The 20,387-nt window shown below is 46.1% G+C and overlaps 1 protein-coding gene across 7 annotated transcripts in view; it reads left to right on the top strand.

Annotated features, from left to right (window-relative positions):
• LOC109548293 (uncharacterized) overlaps window positions 1-20,387 on the top strand; it is a 37,877-nt gene that overhangs the window by 14,149 nt on the left and 3,341 nt on the right. For 3 of the 7 annotated variants that reach the window (XR_012327246.1, XR_012327244.1, XR_012327245.1), the window contains 5 exons: window positions 12,306-12,590; window positions 13,920-14,041; window positions 14,888-15,178; window positions 17,885-18,187; window positions 18,468-19,761. Coding sequence is in view for 2 of the 7 variants with exons in the window: in XM_033843018.2 (XP_033698909.1) it covers window positions 9,547-9,837; window positions 12,306-12,432; window positions 13,925-14,041; window positions 14,888-15,178; window positions 17,885-18,150 (1,092 nt within the window). In the remaining 5 variants the exon portion in view is untranslated. Of the gene's footprint in view, window positions 1-9,546; window positions 9,838-12,305; window positions 12,591-13,919; window positions 14,042-14,887; window positions 15,179-17,884; window positions 18,188-18,467; window positions 19,762-20,387 lie in introns of all 7 variants that reach the window. The other 4 variants (XR_012327243.1, XR_012327247.1, XM_033843018.2 and 1 more) reach the window with 4 other exon arrangements.

Here is a 20,387-nt window from a genome sequence, read left to right as displayed (position 1 = left end):
GTGAATCAGTTATATATATACATATGTTCCCATATCTCTTCCCTCTTGCAACTCCCTCCCTCCCACTCTCCCTATCCCATCCCTCCAGGTGGTCACAAACGCCCAAGCTGATATCCCTGTGCTATGCGGCTGCTTCCCACTAGCAACCTACCTTACGTTTGGTAGTGTATATATATCCATGCCTCTCTCTCATTTTGTCACAGCTCACCCTTCCCCCTCCCCATATCCTCAAGTCCATTCTCCAGTAGTTCTTTGTCTTTATTCCTGTCTTACTCCTAGGTTCTTCATGACATTTTTTTCCTTAAATTCCATATATATGTGTTAGCATACGGTATTTGTCTTTCTCTTTGTGACTTACTTCACTCTGTATGACAGACTCTAGGTCTATCCACCTCATTACAAATAGCTCAGTTTCGTTTCTTTATATGGCTGAGTAATATTCCATTGTATATATGTGCCTCATCTTCTTTATCCATTCATCTGATGATGGGCACTTAGGTTGTTTCCACCTCCGGGCTATTGTAAATAGAGCTGCAATGAACATTTTGGTACATGACTGTTTTTGAGTTATGGTTTGACTCTCTTTGAATTATGGTTTTTTCAGGGTATATGCCCAGTAGTGGAATTGCTGGGTCATATGGTAGTTCTATTTGTAGTTTTTTAAGGAACCTCCATACTGTTCTCCATAGTGGCTGTACCAACTCACATTCCCACCAGCAATGCAGGAGTGTTCCCTTTTCTCCACACCCTGTCCAGCATTTATTGTTTCTAGATTTTTTGATGATGGCCATTCTGACTGGTGTGAGATGATATCTCATTGCAGTTTTGATTTGCATTTCTCTAATGATTAATGATGTTGAGCATTCTTTCATGTGTTTGTTGGCAGTCTGTATATTTTCTTTGGAGAAATGTCTATTTAGGTCTTCTGCCCATTTTTGGATTGGGTTGTTTGTTTTTTTGTTATTGAGCTGCATGAGCTGCTTGTAAATTTTGGAGATTAATTCTTTGTCAGTTGCTTCATTTGCAAATATTTTCTCCCATTCTGAGGGTTGTCTTTTGGTCTTGTTTATGGTTTCCTTTGTTGTGCAAAAGCTTTTAAGTTTCATTAGGTCCCATTTGTTTATTTTTGTTTTTATTTCCATTTCTGTAGGAGGTGGGTCAAAAAGGATCTTGCTGTGATTTATGTCATAGAGTATTCTGCCTATGTTTTACTCTAAGAGTTTGATAATTTCTGACCTTACATTTAGGTCTTTAATCCATTCTGAGCTTATTTTTGTAGATGATGTTAGGGAGTGATCTCGTCTCATACTTTGACATGTACCTGTCCAGTTTTCCCAGCACCACTTATTGAAGAGGCTGTCCTTTCTCCACTGTACATTCCTGCCTCCTTTATCAAAGATAAGGTGACCATATGTGCGTGGGTTTATCTCTGGGCTTTCTATCCTGTTCCATTGACCTCTCTTTCTGTTTTTGTGCCAGTACCATACTGTCTTGATTACTGTGGCTTTGTAATATAGTCTGAAGTCAGGGAGCCTGATTCCTCCAGCTCCGTTTTTCGTTCTCAAGATTGCTTTGGGTATTCGGGGTCTTTTGTGTTTCCATACAAATTGTGAAATTTTTTGTTCTAGTTCTGTGAAAAATGCCAGTGGTAGTTTGATAGGGATTGCATTGAATCAGTAGATTGCTTTGGGTAGTAGAGTCATTTTCACAATGTTGATTCTTCCAATCCAAGAACATGGTATATCTCTCCATCTATTTGTATCATCTTTAATTCTTTCATCAGTATCCTATAATTTTCTGCATACAGGTCTTTTGTCTCCTTAGGTAGGTTTATTCCTAGATATTTTATTCTTTTTGTTGCAATGGTAAATGGGACTGTTTTCTTGATTTCACTTTCAGATTTTTCATCATTAGTGTATAGGAATGCCAGAGATTTCTGTGCATTAATTTTGTACCCTGCAACTTTACCAAATTCATTGATTAGTTCTAGTAGTTTTCTGATAGCATCTTTAGGTTTCTCTATGTATAGTAGCATGTCATCTGCAAACAGTGACAGCTTTACTTCTTCTTTTCCGATTTGGATTCCTTTTATTTCCTTTTCTTCTCTGATTTCTGTGGCTAAAACTTCCAAAACTATGTTGAATAAGAGTGGTGAGAGTGGGCAACCTTGTTTTGTTCTTGATCTTAGTGGAAATGCTTTCAGTTTTTCACCATTGAGGATGGTGTTGGCTGTGGCTTTGTCATATATGGCCTTTATTATGTTGAGGAAAGTTCCCTCTATGCCTACTTTCTGCAAGGTTTTTGTCATAAATGGGTGTTGAATTTTGTCAAAACTTTCTCTGCATCTATTGAGATAATCATATGGTTTTTCTCCTTCAATTTGTTAATATGGTTTATCACATTGATTGATTTGTGTATATTGAAGAATCCTTGCATTCCTGGAATAAACCCCACTTGATCATGGTGTATGATCCTTTAAATGTGCTGTTGGATTCTGTTTGCTAGTATTTTGTTGAGGTTTTTTGCATCTGTGTTCAACAGTGATATTGGCCTGTAGTTTGCTTTCTTTTTGACATCCTTGTCTGGTTTTGGTATCAAGTTGATGGTGGCCTCGTAGAATGAATTTGGGAGTGTTCCTCCCTCTGCTATATTTTGGAAGAGTTTGAGAAGGATAGGTGTTAGCTCTTCTCTAAATGTTTGATAGAATTTGCCTCTGAAGCCACCTGGTCCTGGGCTTTTGTTTGTTGGAAGATTTTAAATCACAGTTTCAATTTCAGTGCTTGTGATTGGTCTGTTCATATTTTCTATTTCTTCCTGATTCACTCTTGGCAGGTTGTGCGTTTCCTAGAATTTGCCCATTTCTTCTAGGTTGTCCATTTTATTGGCATAGAGTTGCTTGTAGTAATCTCTCATGATCTTTTGTATTTCTGCAGTGTCTGTTGTTACTTCTCCTTTTTCATTTCTAATTCTATTGATTTGAATCTTCTCCCTTTTTTTCTTCGTGAGTCTGGCTAATAGTTTATAAATTTTGTTTATCTTCTCAAAGAACCAGCTTTTAGTTTTATTGATCTTTGCTCTCGTTTCCTTCATTTCTTTTTCATTTACTTCTGATCTGATCTTTAGGATTTCTTTCCTTCTGCTAATTTTGGGTTTTTTTGTTGTTGTGCTTCTTCTTTCTCTAATTGCTTTAGTTGCAGGTTTAGGTTGTTTATTCGAGATGTTTCCTGTTTCTTAAGGTAGGATTGTATTGCTATAAACTTCCCTCTTAAAACTGCTTTTGCTGCATCCCATAGGTTTTTGGTCATCGTGTCTCCATTGTCATTTTTTTCTAGGTATTTTTTTATTTCCTCTTTGATTTCTTCAGTGATCACTTCGTTATTAAATAGTGTATTGTTTAGCCTCCATGTGTTTGTATTTTTTACAGATCGTTTCCTGTAATTGATGTCTAGTCTCCTAGCATTGTGGTTGGAAAAGATACCTGATACAATTTCAATTTTCTTAAATTTACCAAGGCTTGATTTGTGACCCAAGATATGATCTATCCTGGAGAATGTTCCATGAGCACTTGAGAAGAAGGTGTATTCTGTTGTTTTTGGATGGAGTGTCCTATAAATATCAATTAAGTCCATCTTATTTAATGTATCATTTAAAGCTTGTGTTTCCTTATTTAGTTTCATTTTGGATGATCTGTTCATTGGTGAGAGTGGGGTGTTAAAGTCCCCTACTCTGAATGTGTTACTGTCGATTTCCCCTTTTATGGCTGTTAGTATTTGCCTTATGTATTGAGGTGCTCCTATGTTGGGTGCATAAATATTTACAATTGTTATATCTTCTTCTTGGATCGATCCCTTGATCATTATGTAGTGTCCTTCTTTGTCTCTTCTAATAGTCTTTATTTTAACGTCTATTTTGTCTGATATGAGAAGTGCTACTCCAGCTTTCTTTTGGTTTCCATTTGCATGGAATAACTTTTTCCATCCCCTTACTTTTAGTCTGTATGTGTCTCTAGGTCTGAAGTGGGTCTATTGTAGACAGCATATATGTGGGTCTTGTTTTCGTATCCATTCAGCCAATCTGTGTCTTTTGGGGGGAGCATTTAGTCCATTTACATTTAAGGTAATCATCGATATGTATGTTCCTATTCCCAGTTTCTTAATTTTTTTAGGTTCGTTATTGTAGGTCTTTTCCATCTCTTGTGTTTCTTGCCTAGAGAAGTTACTTTAGCATTTGTTGTAAAGCTGGTTTGGTGGTGCTGAACTCTCTCAGCTTTTGCTTGTCTGTAAAGGTTTTAATTTCTCCACCAAATCTGAATGAGATCCTTGCTGGGTAGAGTAATCCTTGTTGCAGGTTTTTGTCCTTCATCACTTTAAATATGTCCTGCCAGTCCCTTCTGGCTTGCAGAGTTTCTGCTGAAAGATCAGCTGTTAACCTTATGGGGATTCCCTTGTGTGTTATTTGTTGTTTTTCCCTTACTGCTTTTAATATGTTTTCTTTGTATTTAATTTTTGACAGTTTGATTAATATGTGTCTTGGCATATTTCTCCTTGGATTTATCCTGTATGGAACTCTCTGTGCTTCCTGGAGTTGATTAACTATTTCCTTTCCCATATTAGGGAAGTTTTCAACTATAATCTCTTCAAATATTTTCTCATTCCCTTTCTTTTTCTCTTCTTCTTCTGGAACCCCTATCATTCGAATGTTGGTGCGTTTAATGTTGTCCCAGAGGTCTCTGAGAGTGTCCTCAGTTCTTTTCATTCTTTTTTCTTTATTCTTCTCTGCAGTAGTTATTTCCACTATTTTATCTTCCAGGTCACTTATTCGTTCTTCTGCCTGTTATTCTGCTATTGATCCCATCTAGAGTATTTTTCATTTCATTTATGGTGTTGTTCATCATTGTTTGTTTCATCTTTAGTTCTTCTAGGTCCTTGTTAAATGTTTCTTGCATTTAGTTTATTCTATTTACAAGATTTTGGATCATCTTTACTATCATTATTCTGAATTCTTTTTCAGTAACACTGCCTGTTTCCTCTTCATTTGTTAGGTCTGGTGTGTTTTTATCTTGCTCCTTCATCTGATGTGTATTTTTCTGTCTTCTCATTTTGCTTATCTTACTGTGTTTGGGGTCTTCTTTTTGCAGGCTGCCGGTTCATAGTTCCCGTTGTTTTTGGTGTCTGTCCCCAGTGGCTAAAGTTGTTTCAGAGGGTTGTGTAGACTTCCTGGTGGAGGGGACTAGTGCCTGTGTTCTGGTGGATGAGGCTGGATCTTGTCTTTCTGGTAGGCAGGTCCACGTCTGGTGGTGTGTTTTGGGGTGTCTGTGGAGTTATTATGATTTTAGGGTAGTCTCTCTCCTAAAATGAGTGGGTTTGTGTTTCTGTCTTGCTTGTTGTTTGGCATAGCGTGTCCAGCACTCTAGCTTGCTGGTCGTTGAGTGAAACTGGGTACTGGTGTTGAGATGGAGATCTCTGGGAGATTTTCGCCATTTGATATTATGTGGACCTGGGAGGTCTCTTGTGGACCAGTGTCCTGAAGTTGGCTCTCCCACCTCAGAGGCACAGAACTGACTCTTGGCTGCAGCACCAAGAGCCTTTCATCCACACGTCCAGGTACGTGGGGACTTTCTTGTCTTTTGGAAGGTCTGAGGTCTTCTGCCAGCGTTCAGTAGGTGTTCTGTAGGAGTTGTTCCACGTGTAGATGTATTTCTGGTGTATCTCCGGGCTGCGGCCGCAGGTGCCCGGTTCCGGGCTGCTCCCGGCTCCCGGCAGCGGGGAATGGCGAAGGAACCAGGAGGGCTTTCGGCCAGTCTGGTAATGGGGCGGCCGCGCCAGAACGGCCCCTGGCCCTCACTCGCCGCCCCAGTGCAGCCGCCACCCGGGGCCGCGCCCCACACCCTCGGGCTCCGCCAGTAGCTGCTGGACATGCCGCCGACCCGCCCCGCTCAGCGGAGCTGCGCTCAGGCAGCAGCCCTCGCGCTCCAACTAGCTCCCCAGAAGTATTGCTTGGTGTGCATTTCCAGGCTCTGCCTGCTTTCTCATCTCTTGGTGGCAGGTGGAGGAAGAGGAGAAAAAGTTAAACTTTTCTTATAAACTGGCAGAATAAGCTTATAATATCCTCTCACTATCTCTGCATAGGTTCTAGTCTCTGCAGCACCACATAAGCTTTGCCCAAAGTAATGAACAGTTGAAAGTCAAATGTAATACTTCACCAAACAACTTAAAAATACTTGCACACTGGAAAGGATTAAGTTGCAGAGAACACAAATGGACCCAGAGCAACTTTTGCCAAAAGAGAATATTGTGCTACATGTACAGCCATAGCTCTTTTCCATATGAAGAAACAGTCAGAAGGATAAAAGAACTTGGTCAAAATCACACACGTAAGTAGGACAGAATCTGGTCTGACTGTCATAAGGGTTGTGCTCTTTAACACCCAGGCTAGCTTTTCTGAAATCTGATTCATGCATAGAATAACTAAACACCTCTGTTTGCCTTGAATGTTCCCTGTTTATACGTAGGGCTGCTGCAGTTTCTCATATCGCCCACTTTGATTCCCAAAAGCAACTGAGAATACACAATAATTTGGTCACTCTATCCATGGACCACTGTGGTGGGACTGCCTAGGAAGCTTATTAAAAGTGCAGCTTCCTGAGCCCTACTCCACATCTAGATAAGTTTTCTTAGGGTTGGCCCAAGAATCCAGGTACAAGTCTTTTTAAGTGCTTTTGTGGAACCCCACAGGTGAGTCTCTCACTCTTGTAAGTTAATAAACCATTTATTCTGCCTCCGCCAGATGCCCAGCCAGGTCCTATTAAGGTAGAAGTCCCCCCACCACATCAGAGGGATGCTCCCAGCCAAGTAATCTCTGGAGCCTTGGAGCATCTGAATGGTCTCATGCTGGCCCACCTGCCATGACAAAGCTCCTCCAGAGCATTCCCCTTCACAGTTTACATTCTACCACTCCCAAAGGCAGTCTGCTCCAATGGGGCCTGACTTCGCGTGTCCTAACGTGCACCCGCTGATTCAAGCAGTTTAGGAATAGAAGGTGCTGTGGTTTTCAACCAGGGTGGTCCAACCTCTAAAATGGTAGTTGAAGCAGTCTCTACCTCCTGGGCACATCGCCTTTGCAACACTGCCATTAAACGAATGTCCCATCTTTGCTTTTTCAAGGTCAGCAACAAGGAGTCCCCTCCTAAAGAAGGTTGTCTCTCATTGCCACACTATCAAAGGCTGCCCCAAATGTTCCTTCCTGTGGGCCTGATCAGGCTAAGGGCAGAGTTGTCTCTTTCCTTCTCTGAGTTGGACCAAATCATCTTAGTAACACCTCTTCACAGTGTTGACCATGTTTTTCACAGGGGCTGCTGCTGAGCCTTTATCTCATCCTTTCATGGTGGAGAGAGAGAGAAATCTAATGATTTTTACTTCTAGGGGTGAGGGGACTGTAATGATTATGTTGTCATTTTGTATTATGTCCTTTTGTCATGAATTTGTTTTCAATTTCATGTTAAAATGGGCCCACCATTTCCACTTTGTGAGGTCATTCAGCACCCTCATTTTGCACCTTTAACATCTCTCTTAGTATCACTTGGAAATATTTGAAATGGCATGAGCTTGTCCTCACATTCCTATCAGCTGTAAATCTGGAGCCCCGACATGAACCTAACCATTGAACAGAACACCTCTCCACTACCTGTGTAACACTGGGTAGGCCCCTTAACCTCTTGGTATTTTTAAGTCCTCAGTTGTAAAAATGTGAGGGTGCTATGAATTTATATTTGGGAAAGGACATGGTCGAGAAGAGTGTGTCTTTTCTTTTATTCTTTTAAACTGGAATGTCTTCCCTCTCTTCCCCATGGGTCCAAATCTCACTTGTCCTTCAGGCCCACTGCCAAGGAGCCTTCCCTGATTCCCCAGTCCACACAAATCTCTGCCTCTTAGGGTCAGTGGCATACAACCTAGCTATCTCTTACGTTAATCTTGCCTCTCAAGCCAAACTCAGAATGTGGGACTCTCTTACCCTCCTGGCACCCCTGGGGTTGTGCCAGCCCCACTGCCACACGACACCTAGTGTGTCTACTAGACGAGAGCATGGGTGGGTAGGCCCAGATGTGAGGGGCCAGATACAGTACATCTCCCTCCACCCTGCTCTCCTCCACAAAAGTGCACCTCCTCCTGAAGCCTGCCCCTCAAGTCACAGTTTCCTCATATGAACTCACTGGGTAGTGATGCCGTCATAGGCCTTTTTACAGTTTCCATGGCAAGGTAACTATGCAAACGTGCTTCCCTCAGAGAAACTTCCCTACCTTGGTGGGTACTTCTTTCCTTGGAGAAAGTTCTCCACCAGATACCAATCTCTTTTTTTGTCTGAGAGAGAATATCTGACCACATCTTCTATATTTACTCTAACCTGTCCTCTATTCCCTGGGAGGGCAGGGAAGCAGGTACACTGAGACCGGGCATGTGTACAAGAGGCATGGTGTACACACAAACTCCCTTGGCTGCCACATGTTCCTGTGGCACATACACCTGAACACTTTCCCAGCTCTAAGTAATACCAGTGACCTGGGACACTTTCAGTGACCCACAGTGCTCACTGTTGAGGAGAAGTGAAAGGTCATCCCTGGACAAGTGTGCAGGACGGTACTGAGTTTTATAAATGTAGCCTTCCCCTTTGGGATACAGGATGCTTCCATTCAGACCCTTTCCTGATTGGCCTCTTAGAAAAAGACAAGTGCATTTTTGTTGGCAAATGGTAAATGGAGCAGTTTGAGGAAGGGGGCCACTCTTGAACCTCACCTTCAAACGCAGGCACCTCTGTGCTGTCATGTAGATGTCTATATCGGTCCCCTCAGAAACATCCCATAAAGAGATGCAGAGTACTAGGGGAGAGGGTGATGCCATATTGATGGGAATACCAAAAGAATGAAGGGGGGTTGATGAAGTGCTAATGAGATTGGAGGGCTGAAGAGATTGTGTCCCAGGAGGCTGGGTTGATGTGAGCCGAGACTTGGTACCCAGAACCCGGTTCTGAGTCTCCTGATTACTCTGCCTCAGGATTTTACCTTGTTCTAATCGACGTAAAAGTATGAGAGGCCTAGAGTTCAGTGTGTTTGAAACAGGCAGTATAAATGGGGCCCAAAAAGGGTTGCCAAGGTGGCCGGGGTTCTTAAGCAATTTATATTTGATTATTCTTTTCCAAAACTTGAAAGACATTTCCATTAAAGCCTCAGAAGTGACAGGCTGCAAGAAATGTTTTCTGTGGTGGAAGGGAGAGATGGAGAGGATCATGATTGCAATTACTTTCGGGTTCTACTGTTTTCCCTGGAAACGGTGAAGAGACTTCCTCATGTGCTGCAGCCCTAGGCTCTCGGGATTGCTTTCTCTCCTAGTGTCCCTTCTCTAGGCAATCATAGAGGTGATGGGCCAAGGCTGTGTTTTGGATGTCAAGTAGCTTAAATGTTTTCAGCCAGAAACTGGGAGAGACATGAGAGAGGGAAATTCTGGCAGGAGACTGTGCACAGCAGAAGTGACTGATCAGTTCTGATTTTCTTAGCAGCAGCAGTGGCTCCCGTTTCTCGTCCTACACCTGGTCACTACCATGTCGTCTACCGAGGGTGTGCATAAACACTCTTGGGCCGGCATGGGTAGACATACTGCTTGGTTGATGGCTACCGGGCCTACGGAGATGTTCCTTTGGCCACGCCAGCAAAGGTGGAAACAGAGAAGCCAGTCCCCAGACGTGCTCCCAAGAGAAAGCGCTGTCCGGAAAGGTCGGACAAAGACCTGTGTTGCCCCAGACCCAAAATCCGGCGATTGCAGCATTCAAGCATCTCAGAAATACAAGGTGCTTTGATTGTCAAGCAGGGTGGCCCAACCTCTGGGCACATGCCCTCTGCAACAGCCCCAGTAAACAAATGTCCCATCTCTACTTTTTCAAGGTTGGCAACAGGGAGTCCCCTCCTAAAGTAAGTTCTCTCTCATTGCCACATTATCAAAGGCTGCCCCAAATGTAGTTCCTTCCTGTGGGTCTGATCAGGCTAACGGCAGAGTTGTCTCTTACCTTGTCTGAGTCGCACCAAGTCGTCTTAGTAACACCTCTTCACCCTGTTGACCATGTTTTTCACGGGGGCTGCTGCTGAGCCTTTATCTCATCCTTTCATGGTGGAGAGATAGAGGATTCTAATGATTTTTACTTCTAGGGGAGAGGGGAGTGTAATGATGATGTTGTCGTTTTGTATTATGTCCTTTAGTCATGAATTTATTTTCGATTTCATGTTAAAATGGTCCCACAATTCCCACTTTGTGAGACCATTCAGCACCCTCATTTTGCACCTTAGACATCTCTCTCAGTATCACGTGGAAATGTTTGAAATGGCATGAGGTTGTTCTCACATTCCTGTCAGCTGTAAATTCGGAGCCCCAACATGAACCTAACCATTGAGCAGAACACCTCTGCACTTCCTGTGTAACACTGGGTAGGCCACTTAACCTCCTGTTTTTTTTTCAGTCCTCAATTGTAAAAATGTGAGGGTGCTATGAATTTATATTTGGGGCAGGACAAGGTCGAGAAGAGTGTGTTTTTGCTTTTATTCTTCTAAACTGGAATGTCTTTCCTCTCTTCCCCATGGGTCAAAATCTTACTTGTCCTTCAGGCCCACTGGCAAGGAGCTTTCCCTGATTCCCCAGTCCACACAAATCTCTGCCTCTTAGCGTCAGTGCCATACAACCTAGCTGTCTCTTACGTTAATCTTGCCTCTGAAGCCAATTTCAGAATGTGGGTCTCTCTTGCCCACCCTGGGGCCCCAGTGGCTGTGCCAGACCACCGGCACCCCGCATCTGGGGTGTCTACTAGACTAGGGCATGGGGGAGAATGCCCAGGTGTGAGGGGCGAGGCAGAGTACCTCTGCCTCCACCCTGCTCTCCTCCACAAAATTGCCCCTCCTCCTGAAGCCTGCCCTGCAAGTCACAGGTTCCTTCTAAGACCTCACTGGGTAGTGATGCCCTCACAAGCCTTCTCACAGTTTCCATGGCAGGGTAACTGTGGAAAGGGGTGCCCTCAGAGAATCTTCCCTACCAGTTCTCCACCAGATACCAATCTCTTTGGTTGTGTGAGAGAGAATGTCTGAATGGATAGTCGTTATGTACTCTAACCTCTGCTCTGTTCCCTGGGTAGACAGTGCAGCAGGTACACTCAGACCGGGCATCTCTACAGGAGGTAAGGTGTACACACAACCTCACCTGGCTGGCACATATTCCTGTGGTGCTAGACAACTACGTACCCCTGAGCATTTTCCCAGCACTAAGTAATACCAGTGACCTGGGACACCTTCACTGACCCACAGTGTTCACTGCTGAGGAGAAGTGAAATGTCATCCCTGGACAAGTGTGCAGGACGGTTCTGAGTTTTATAAATGTAGCCTTCTCCTTTGGGCTAAAGGATGCTTCCATTCAGACCCTTTCCTGATTGGCCTCTTAGCAAAAGACAAGTGCATTTTTGTTGGCAAATGGTAAAAGGAGCAGTTTGAGGAAGAGGGCCACCTTGAACCGCACCTGCCAATGCAGGCACATCTGTGCTGTCATGTAGGCGTCTCTATTGGTCCCCTCAGACACATCCCATACCGAGTTGCTGAGTACTAGGGGAGAGGGTGTTGCCATATTGATGGGAAGACCAAAAGAACGAAGGGGGGTTGATGCAGTACTAATGAGACTGGAGGGCTGAGGAGATGGTGTCCCAGGAGGCTGGGTTGATGTGAGCCTAGACTTGGGACCCAGAACCCGGTTCTAAGTCTCCTGATCACTCTGCCTCAGGATTTGGCCTTGTTCTAATCGACATAAAAGTATCAGAGGGCTAGAGTTCAGTGTGGTTGAAACAGGCAGTATAAATGGGGCCCAAGAGGGGTTTCCAAGGTGGGCGGGGTTCTTAACCAATTTATATTAGATTATTTTTTTCCAAATCTTGAAAGACATTTCCATGAAAGCCTCAGAAGTGACAGACTGCAAGAAATGTCTTCTCTGTTGTGGAAGGGAGAGATGGAGAAGTTCATGATTGAAATTACTTTCGGGTTCTACTGTTTTCCCTGGAAACGGTGAAGAGACTTCCTCATCTGCTGCAGCCCTAGGCTCTAGGAATTGCTTTTGCAGCCAGTGTCCCTCTTCTAGGGACTCATAGAGGTGATGGGCCAAGGCTGTGTTTTGGATGTCAAGTAGACTAAAGGTCTTCAGCCAGAAACTGGGAGAGGCATTAGAGAGGGAAATACTGGCAGGAGACTGTGCACAGCAGAAGTGACTGATCAGTTCTGATTTTCTTTGCAGCAGCAGTGGCTCCCGTTTCTCGTCCTACACCTGGTCACTACCATGTCCTCTACCGATGGCGTGGAGAAACGCAGTTGGGCTGGCATGGAGAGACATACTACCTGGTTGGTGGCTTCCGGGCCTATGGGTATGTTCCTTTGGTCATGCCAGTAGTGGAAGCAGAGAAGCCAGTCCCCAGACGTGCCCCCAAAAGAAAGCGCTCTCCGGAAAGGTCGGACAGAGACCTGCGTTGCCCCAGAGCCCAAATCCGGTGATTGGAGCATTCAAACACCTCAGGAGAACAAGGTGCTTTAATTCTCAAGCAGGGTGGCCCAACCTCTGGGCACATCCCCTCTGCAACAGCCCCAGTAAACGAATGTCCCATCTTTATGTTTTCAAGGTTGGCAAAAGGGAGTCCCCTCTTAAAGAAGGTTCTCTCTCATTGCCACATTATCAAAGGCTGCCCCAAATGTGGTTCCTTCCTGTTGGCCTCATCAGGCTAAGGGCAGAGTTGTCTCTTTCCTTCTCTGAGTCGTACCAAATCGTCTTAGTAACACATCTTCACACTATTGACCATGTTGTTCACGGGGGCTGCTGCTGAGCCTTCATCTCGTCCTTTCATTATGGAGAGAGAGAGGATTCTAATGATTTTTACTTCTAGGGGAGAGGGGAGTGTAATGATTATGTTGTCATTTTGTATTATGTCCTTTTGTCATGAATTTTTCAATTTCGTGTTAAAATGAGCCCACCATTTCCACTTTGTGAGGTCATTCAGCACCCTCATTCTGCACCTTTAACATCTCTCTCAGTATCACTTGGAAATGTTTGAAATGGCATGAGGTTGTTCTCACATTCCTATCAGCTGTAAATCCGGAGCCCCGACATGAACCTAACCATTGAGCAGAACACCTCTCCACTACCTGTGTAACACTGGGTAGGCCCCTTAACTTCTTGGATTTTGTAAGTCCACAGTTGTAAAAATGTTAGGGTGCTATGAATTTATATTTGGGGCAGGATAAGGTCGAGAAGAGTGTGTCTTTTCTTTTATTCTTTTAAACTGGAATCTCTTCCCTCTCTTCCCCATGGGTCCAATTCTCACTTGTCCTTCAGGCCCACTGCCAAGGAGCCTTCCCTGACTCCCCAGTCCACACAAATCTCTGCCTCTTAGGGTCAGTGGCATACAACCTAGCTGTCTCTTACGTTAATCTTGCCTCTCAAGCCAAACTCAGAATATGGGTCTCTCTTGCCCTCCTGTGGCCCCTGGTGCTGTGCCAGCCCACCGGCATGCCCCATCTGGGGTGTCTACTACACTAGGGCATGGGTGAGGAGGCCCAGGGGTGAGGGGCGAGGCAGAGTACCTCTGCCTCTACCCTGTTCTCCTCCACAAAACTGCCCCTCCTCCTCAAGCCTGCCCCTCAAGTCAAAGATTCCATATATGACCTCACTGGGTAGTGATGCCCTCACAGGAGTTCTCAGCGTTTCCATGGTAGCATAACTGTAGAAACGGGCTGCACTCAGAGAAACTTCCCTACCAGTTCTCCACCAGATACCAATCTCTTTGGATGTCTGTGTGACAATGTGTGACCGGATACTGTATATGTACTCTAACCTGTGCTCTGTTTCCTGGGTGGGCAGTGCAGCAGGTACACCCAGACCGGGCAACTCTACAGGAGGTATGATATACACACAACCTCACCTGGCTGGCACATGTTCCTGTGGGGGTTGCCAACTACGAACAGCTGAGCACTTTCCCAGATGTAAGTAATACCAGTGACCTGTGACGCCTTCAGGGACGCACAGTTCTCACTGCTGAGAACAAGTGAAAGGTCACTCTTGAAACACACCTTCAAACCCAGGCACCACTGTGCTGTCATGTAGACGTCTATATCGGTCCCCTCAGACACATCCCTTACAGAGTTGCTGAGTACTAAGGGAGAGGGTGTTGCCATATTGATGGGAAGACCGGAAGAACGAAGAGGGGGTGATGAAGCGCTAATGAGCCTGGAGGGCTGAGGAGATGGTGTCATTGGAGGCTGGGTTGATATGAGCCTAGACTTGGGACCCAGAACCCGGTTCTGAGTCTCCTGATCACTCTGCCTCAGTATTTGGCCTTGTTCTAATCTACATAAAAGAATTAGACAGCTAGAGTTCAGTGTGGTTGAAACAGGCAGTATAAATGGGGCCCAAGAGGGGTTTCCAAGGTGGGCGGGGTTCTTAAGCAATTTATATTAGATTATTTTTTTCCAAATCTTGAAAGACATTTCCATGAAAGCCTCAGAAATGACAGACTGCAAGAAATGTTTTCTCTGTTGTGGAAGGGAGAGATGGAGAGGATCATGATTGCAGTTACTTTCGGGTTCTACTGTTTTCCCTGGAAACGGTGAAGAGACTTCCTCATGTGCTGCAGCCTTAGGCTCTCGGGATTGCTTTCTCACCCAGTGTCCCTTCTCTAGGGAATCATAGAGATGATGGGCCAAGGCTGTGTTTTGGACGTCAAGTAGATTAAAGGTCTTCAGCCAGAAACTGGGAGAGGCATGAGAGAGGGAAATTCTGGCAGGAGACTGTGCACAGCAGAAGTGACTGATCAGTTCTGATTTTCTTAGCAGCAGCAGTGGCTCCCGTTTCTCGTCCTACACCTGGTCACTACCATGTCCTGTACCGTGGGTGTGGAGAAACGCAGTTGGGCTGGCATGGGGAGACATACTGCCTGGTTGGTGGCTACCGGCTCTACGGGGATGTTCCTTTGGCCACGCCAGCTAAGGTGGAAGCAGAGAAGCCAGTGCCCAGACGTGCTCTGAAGAGAAAGCACTCACCGGAATGGTCGGACGAAGACCTGTGTTGCCCCAGACCCAAAATCCGGCGATTGGAGCTTTCAGGCAGCACAGGAATACAAGGTGCTTTGATTCTCAAGCAGTGTGGCCCAACCTCTGGGCACATCGCCTCTGCAAGAGCCACAGTAAACGAATGTCCCATATTTTCTTTCTCAAGGTCGGCAGCAGGGAGTCCTCTCCAAAAGAAGTTTCTCTCACATTGCCACACTATCCAAGGCTGCCCCAAATGTGGTTCCTTCCCGTAGCCTGATCAGGCTAAGGGCAGAGTTCTCTCTTTGCTCCCCTGAGTAGCACCAAATCGTCTTAGTAACACCTCTTCACCCTGTTGACCATGTTTTTCACTGGGGCTGCTGCTGAGCCTTTATCTCATCCTTTCATGGCAGAGAGAGAGCGGATTCTAATGAATTTTACTTCCAGGGGAGAGGGGAGTGTAATAATTATGTTGTCATTTTGTATTATGTCCTTTTGTCATGAATTTGTTTTCAATTTCATGTTAAAATGGGCCCACCATTCCCACTTTGTGAAGTCATTCAGCACCCTCATTTTGCACCTTTAACATCTCTCTCGGTATCACTTGGAAATGTTTGAAATGGCATGAGCTTGTCCTCACATCCCTATCAGCTATAAATCTGGAGCCCGAACATGAACCTAACCATTGAGCGGAACACCTCTCCACTACCTGTGTAACACTGGGTAGGCCCCTTAACCTCTTGGTTTTTTAAGTTCTCAGCTGTAAAAATATGAAGGTGCTATGAATTTATATTTGGGAAAGGACAGGTTTGAGGAGAGTGTGTCTTTGCTTTTATTCTTCCAAACCAGAATGTCTTCCCTCTCTTCCCCATGGGTCCAAATCTCACTTGTCCTTCAGGCCCACTGGCAAGGAGCCTTCCCTGATTCCCCAGTCCACACAAATCTCTGCCTCTTACGGTCAGTGCTATACAACCTAGCTGTCTTTTACGTTAATCTTGCCTCTCAAGCCAATCTCAGAATGTTTGTCTCTCTTTCCCTCCTGGGGCCCCTGGGGCTGTGCCAGCCCACCGGCACGCCCCACGTGGAGTATCTACTAGACTAAGGCATGTGTGGGAAAGCCCATGTGTGAGGGGCCAGGCAGAGTACCTCCTCCTCCACCCTGCTCTCCTCCACAAAACTGCCCCTCCTCCTGAAGACTGCCCCGCAAATCACAGGTTCCTTATATGACCTCACTGGGTAGTGATGACCTCACAGGTCTTCTCAGAGTTTCCATAGCAGGGTAACTATGCAAATGTGCTACCCTCAGAGAAACTTCCCTACCCTGGAGGAAACTTCTTTCCCTGGAGAAAGTTCTCCACGAGATACCAATCTCCTTGGTTGTTTGAGAGAAAATGTTTGACCAGATCTTCTCTATTTACTCTAACCTGTCCTCTGTTCCCTGGGAGGGCAGTGCAGCAGGTACACCGAGACCGGGCATCTGTACAAGAGGCATGGTGTACACACAACCTCCCCTGGCTGCCACATGTTCCTGTGGGGCTTGCCCACCACACACACCTGAGCACTTTCCCAGCTCTAAGTAATACCATTGACCTGGGACACCTTCAGTGACCCACAGTGCTCACTGCTGAAGACAAGTGAAAGGTCATTCCTGGATTAGTGTGCAGGACGGTTATGAGCTTTATAAATATAGCCTTCCCCTTTGGGCTACAGGATGATTCCATTCAGACCCTTTCCTGATTGGCCTCTTAGCAAATGACAAGTGCATTTTTGTTGGCAAATGGTAAATGGAGCAGTTTGAGGAAGGGGGCCACTCTTGAACCACACCTTCAAACCCAGGCACCACTGTGCTATCATGTAGGCGTCTCTATCGGTCCCCTCAGACACATCCCTTACTGACTTGCTGAGTACTAGGGGAGAGGGTGGTGCCGTATTGATGGGAAGACCGGAAGAATAAAGCGGGGGTGATGAAGTGCTAATGAGACTAGAGGGCTGAGAAGATGGTGTCCCAGGAGCCTGTGTTGATGTGAGCCTAGACTTGGTACCCAGAACCTGGTTCTGAGTCTCCTGATCAGTCTGCCTCAGTATTTGGCCTTGTTCTAATCAACATAAAAGTATCAGACGGGGCTTCCCTGGTGGCGCAGTGGTTGAGAGTCCGCCTGCCGATGCAGGGGACACGGGTTCGTGTCCTGGTCCGGGAAGATCCCACATGCCGCAGAGCGGCTAGGCCCGTGAGACATGGCCGCTAAGCCTGTGCGTCCGGAGCCTGTGCTCCGCAACGGGAGAGGCCAAAACAGTGAGAGGCCCGCGTACCACAAAAAAAGAAAAAAAGTTTCAGAAGGCTAGAGTTCAGTGTGTTTGAAACAGGCAGTATAAATTGGGCCCAAGAGGAGTTGCCAAGGTGGGCGGTGTTCTTAACCAATTTTATTAGATTATACTTTTCCAAAACTTGAAAGACATTTCCATGAAAGCCTCAGAAGTGACAGACTGCAAGAAATGTTTTCTCTGTTGTGGAAGGGAGAGATGGAGTGGATCATGATTGCAATTACTTTCGGTTTCTACTGTTTTCCCTGGAAACGGTGAAGAGACTTCCTCATGTGCTGCAGCCTTAGGCTCTAGGGATTGCTTTTGCAGCCAGTGTCCCTTCTCTAGGGACTCATAGAGGTGATGGGCCAAGGCTGTGTTTTGTACGTCAAGTAGATTAAAGGTCTTCAGCCAGAAACTGGGAGAGACCTGAGAGAGGGAAATTCTGGCAGGAGACTGTGCACAGCAGAAGTGACTGATCAGTTCTGATTTTCTTAGCAGCAGCAGTGGCTCCCGTTTCTCGTCCTACACCTGGTCACTACCATGTCGTCTACCGCGGGTGTGGAGAAACGCAGTTGGGCCGGCATGGGGAGACATACTGCCTGGTTGGTGGCTACCGGCTCTACGGGGATGTTCCTTTGGCCACGCCAGCTAAGGTGGAAGCAGAGAAGCCAGTCCCCATACGTGCTCCGAAGAGAAAGCACTGTCCAGAAATGTCGGACGAAGACCTGGGTTGCTGCGGACCCAAAATCCGGCGGTTGTAGCATGGTGCCAGGAGGCGATCCCCACAGAATCTTGCAGGTGATCCATCCTGAAGAGAAGGCAATGGTTTAAATGCCTAAGGCAGCGAATACCTCTTCCTGCACTGACCGCCACTCCCCACCACCACTGCCCACTGCCACAGATTAGAACCTGCATCTTTTTGTCTGAGCCTTCCCCAGCCAGGAGCCTCCTTCTATACTAAATGGCCATAAGCCAGGAGCCTCAGAAACTGAGGTTTGTAATGAGAGTCTGCCCTGAACATCCCAGGGCTGAAGCTGGCCTGGAAGAAACCCTGACGTTCCTCTGCTTAATCCTCAAGGGCCCCTTTGTGAGCTGAAGAAAGAAAAGTCTAGAAAAAACGGATACCTGGGAGGGGAAGATGGCGGAAGGGTAACACGCGGAGATCACATTCCTCCCCACAGATACACCAGAAATACATCTACACGTGGAACAACTCCTACAGAACACCTACTCAACGCTGGCAGAAGACCTCAGACCTCCCAAAAGGCAAGAAACTCCCCACATACCTGGGTAGGGCAAAAGAAAAAAAGAAAAAACAGACAAAAGAATAGGGAGGGGACCTGCACCAGTGGGAGGGAGCTGTGAAGGAGGAAAGGTTTCCACACTAGGAAGCCCCTTCGCGGGCGGAGACTGTGGGTGGCGGAGGGGGAAGCTTCGGAGCCGCGGAGGAGAGCGGAGCCACAGGGGTGCGGAGGGCAAAGCGGGGAGATTCCCGCAAAGAGGATCGGTGCCGACCGGAACTCACCAGCACGAGAGGCTTGTCTGCTCACCCGCCGGGGCGGGCGGGGCTGTGAGCTGAGGCTCGGGGTTCAGTCAGAGCACAGGGAAAGGACTGGGGCTGGCGGCGTGAACACCTCCTGAAGGGGTTAGTGCACCACGGCTAGCCGGGAGGGAGACCGGGAAAAGGTCTGGAGCTGCCGAAGAGGCTAGAGACTTTTTCTTCCCTCTTTGTTTCCTGCTGCGCGAGGAGAGGGAATTAAGAGCGCTGCTTAAAGGAGCTCCAGAGACGGGCGCGAGGCGCGGCTGAAAGCGCGGACCCCAGAGACGGGCATGAGACACTAAGGCTGCTGCTGCCTCAACCAAGAAGCCTGTGTGCGAGCACAGGTCACTATCCACACCCCACTTCCGGGGAGCCTGTGCAGCCCACCACTGCCAGGTTCCCGGGATCCAGGGACAACTTCCCAGGAGAACGCATGGTGAGCCTCAGGCTGGTGCAAAGTCACGCTGGCCTTTGCCGCCGCAGGCTTGACCCGCACTCCGTGCCCCTCCCCCGCCGCGGCCTGAGTGAGCCAGAGCCCCCGAATCAGCGGCTCCTTTAACCCCATCTTGTTTGAGTGAAAAACAGACGCCCTCCAGCGACCTACACGCAGAGGCGGGGCCAAATCCAAAGCTGAGCCCCTGGGAGCTGTGAGAACAAAGAAGAAAAAGGGAAATCTCTCCCAGCAGCCTCAGAAGCAGCGGATTAAACCTCCACAATCAACTTGATGTACCCTGCATCTGTGGAATACATGAATAGACAGCGAATCATCCCAAATTGAGGAGGTGGACTTTGAGAGCAAGATTTATGATTTTTTTCCCCTTTACCTCTTTTTGTGAGTGTGTATGTGTATGATTCTGTGTGAGATTTTGCCTGTATAGCTTTGCTTCCACCATTTGTCCTAGGGTTCTATCTGTCCGTTTTTTTTTTCTTAATAATTATTTTTTATTTTAATAACTTTATTTTATTTTACCTTATCTTCTTTCTTTCTTTCTTTCCTTCCTTCCTTCCTTCCTCCCTCCCTCCCTCCCTGCCTTCCCTCATTTAGACAAAGAATCATCCCAAATTGAGGAGGTGGACTTTGAGAGCAAGATTTATGATTTTTTCCCCTTTTCCTCTTTTTGTGAGTGTGTATGTGTATGCTTCTGTATGAGATTTTGTCTGCATAGCTTTGCTTCCACCATTTGTCCTAACGTTCTATCCGTCCGTTTTTTTCTTAATTTTTTTCTTAATAATTATTTTTTAATTTAATAACTTTATTATATTTATTTTACTTTATCTTCTTTCTTTATTTCTTTTTTCCTTCCTTCCCTCCTTCCTTCCTTCCTCCCACCATCCCTCCCGTCCCTCCCTCCCTCCCTCCCTCCTTTCTTTCTTTCTTCCTTTCCTTCTTTCCTTCTTTTCTTCTTTCTTTCTTCCTTCCTTCCTTCCTTAAATTAAATTCAATATAGATATTTAAAT

This window comes from Tursiops truncatus, chromosome 17 (assembly GCF_011762595.2).
Source record: "Tursiops truncatus isolate mTurTru1 chromosome 17, mTurTru1.mat.Y, whole genome shotgun sequence".
Lineage (NCBI taxonomy): Eukaryota > Metazoa > Chordata > Mammalia > Artiodactyla > Delphinidae > Tursiops > Tursiops truncatus.
The sequence above is the reverse complement of the archived record's forward strand: the minus strand, read 5'-3'. Positions and strand labels throughout refer to the sequence as shown.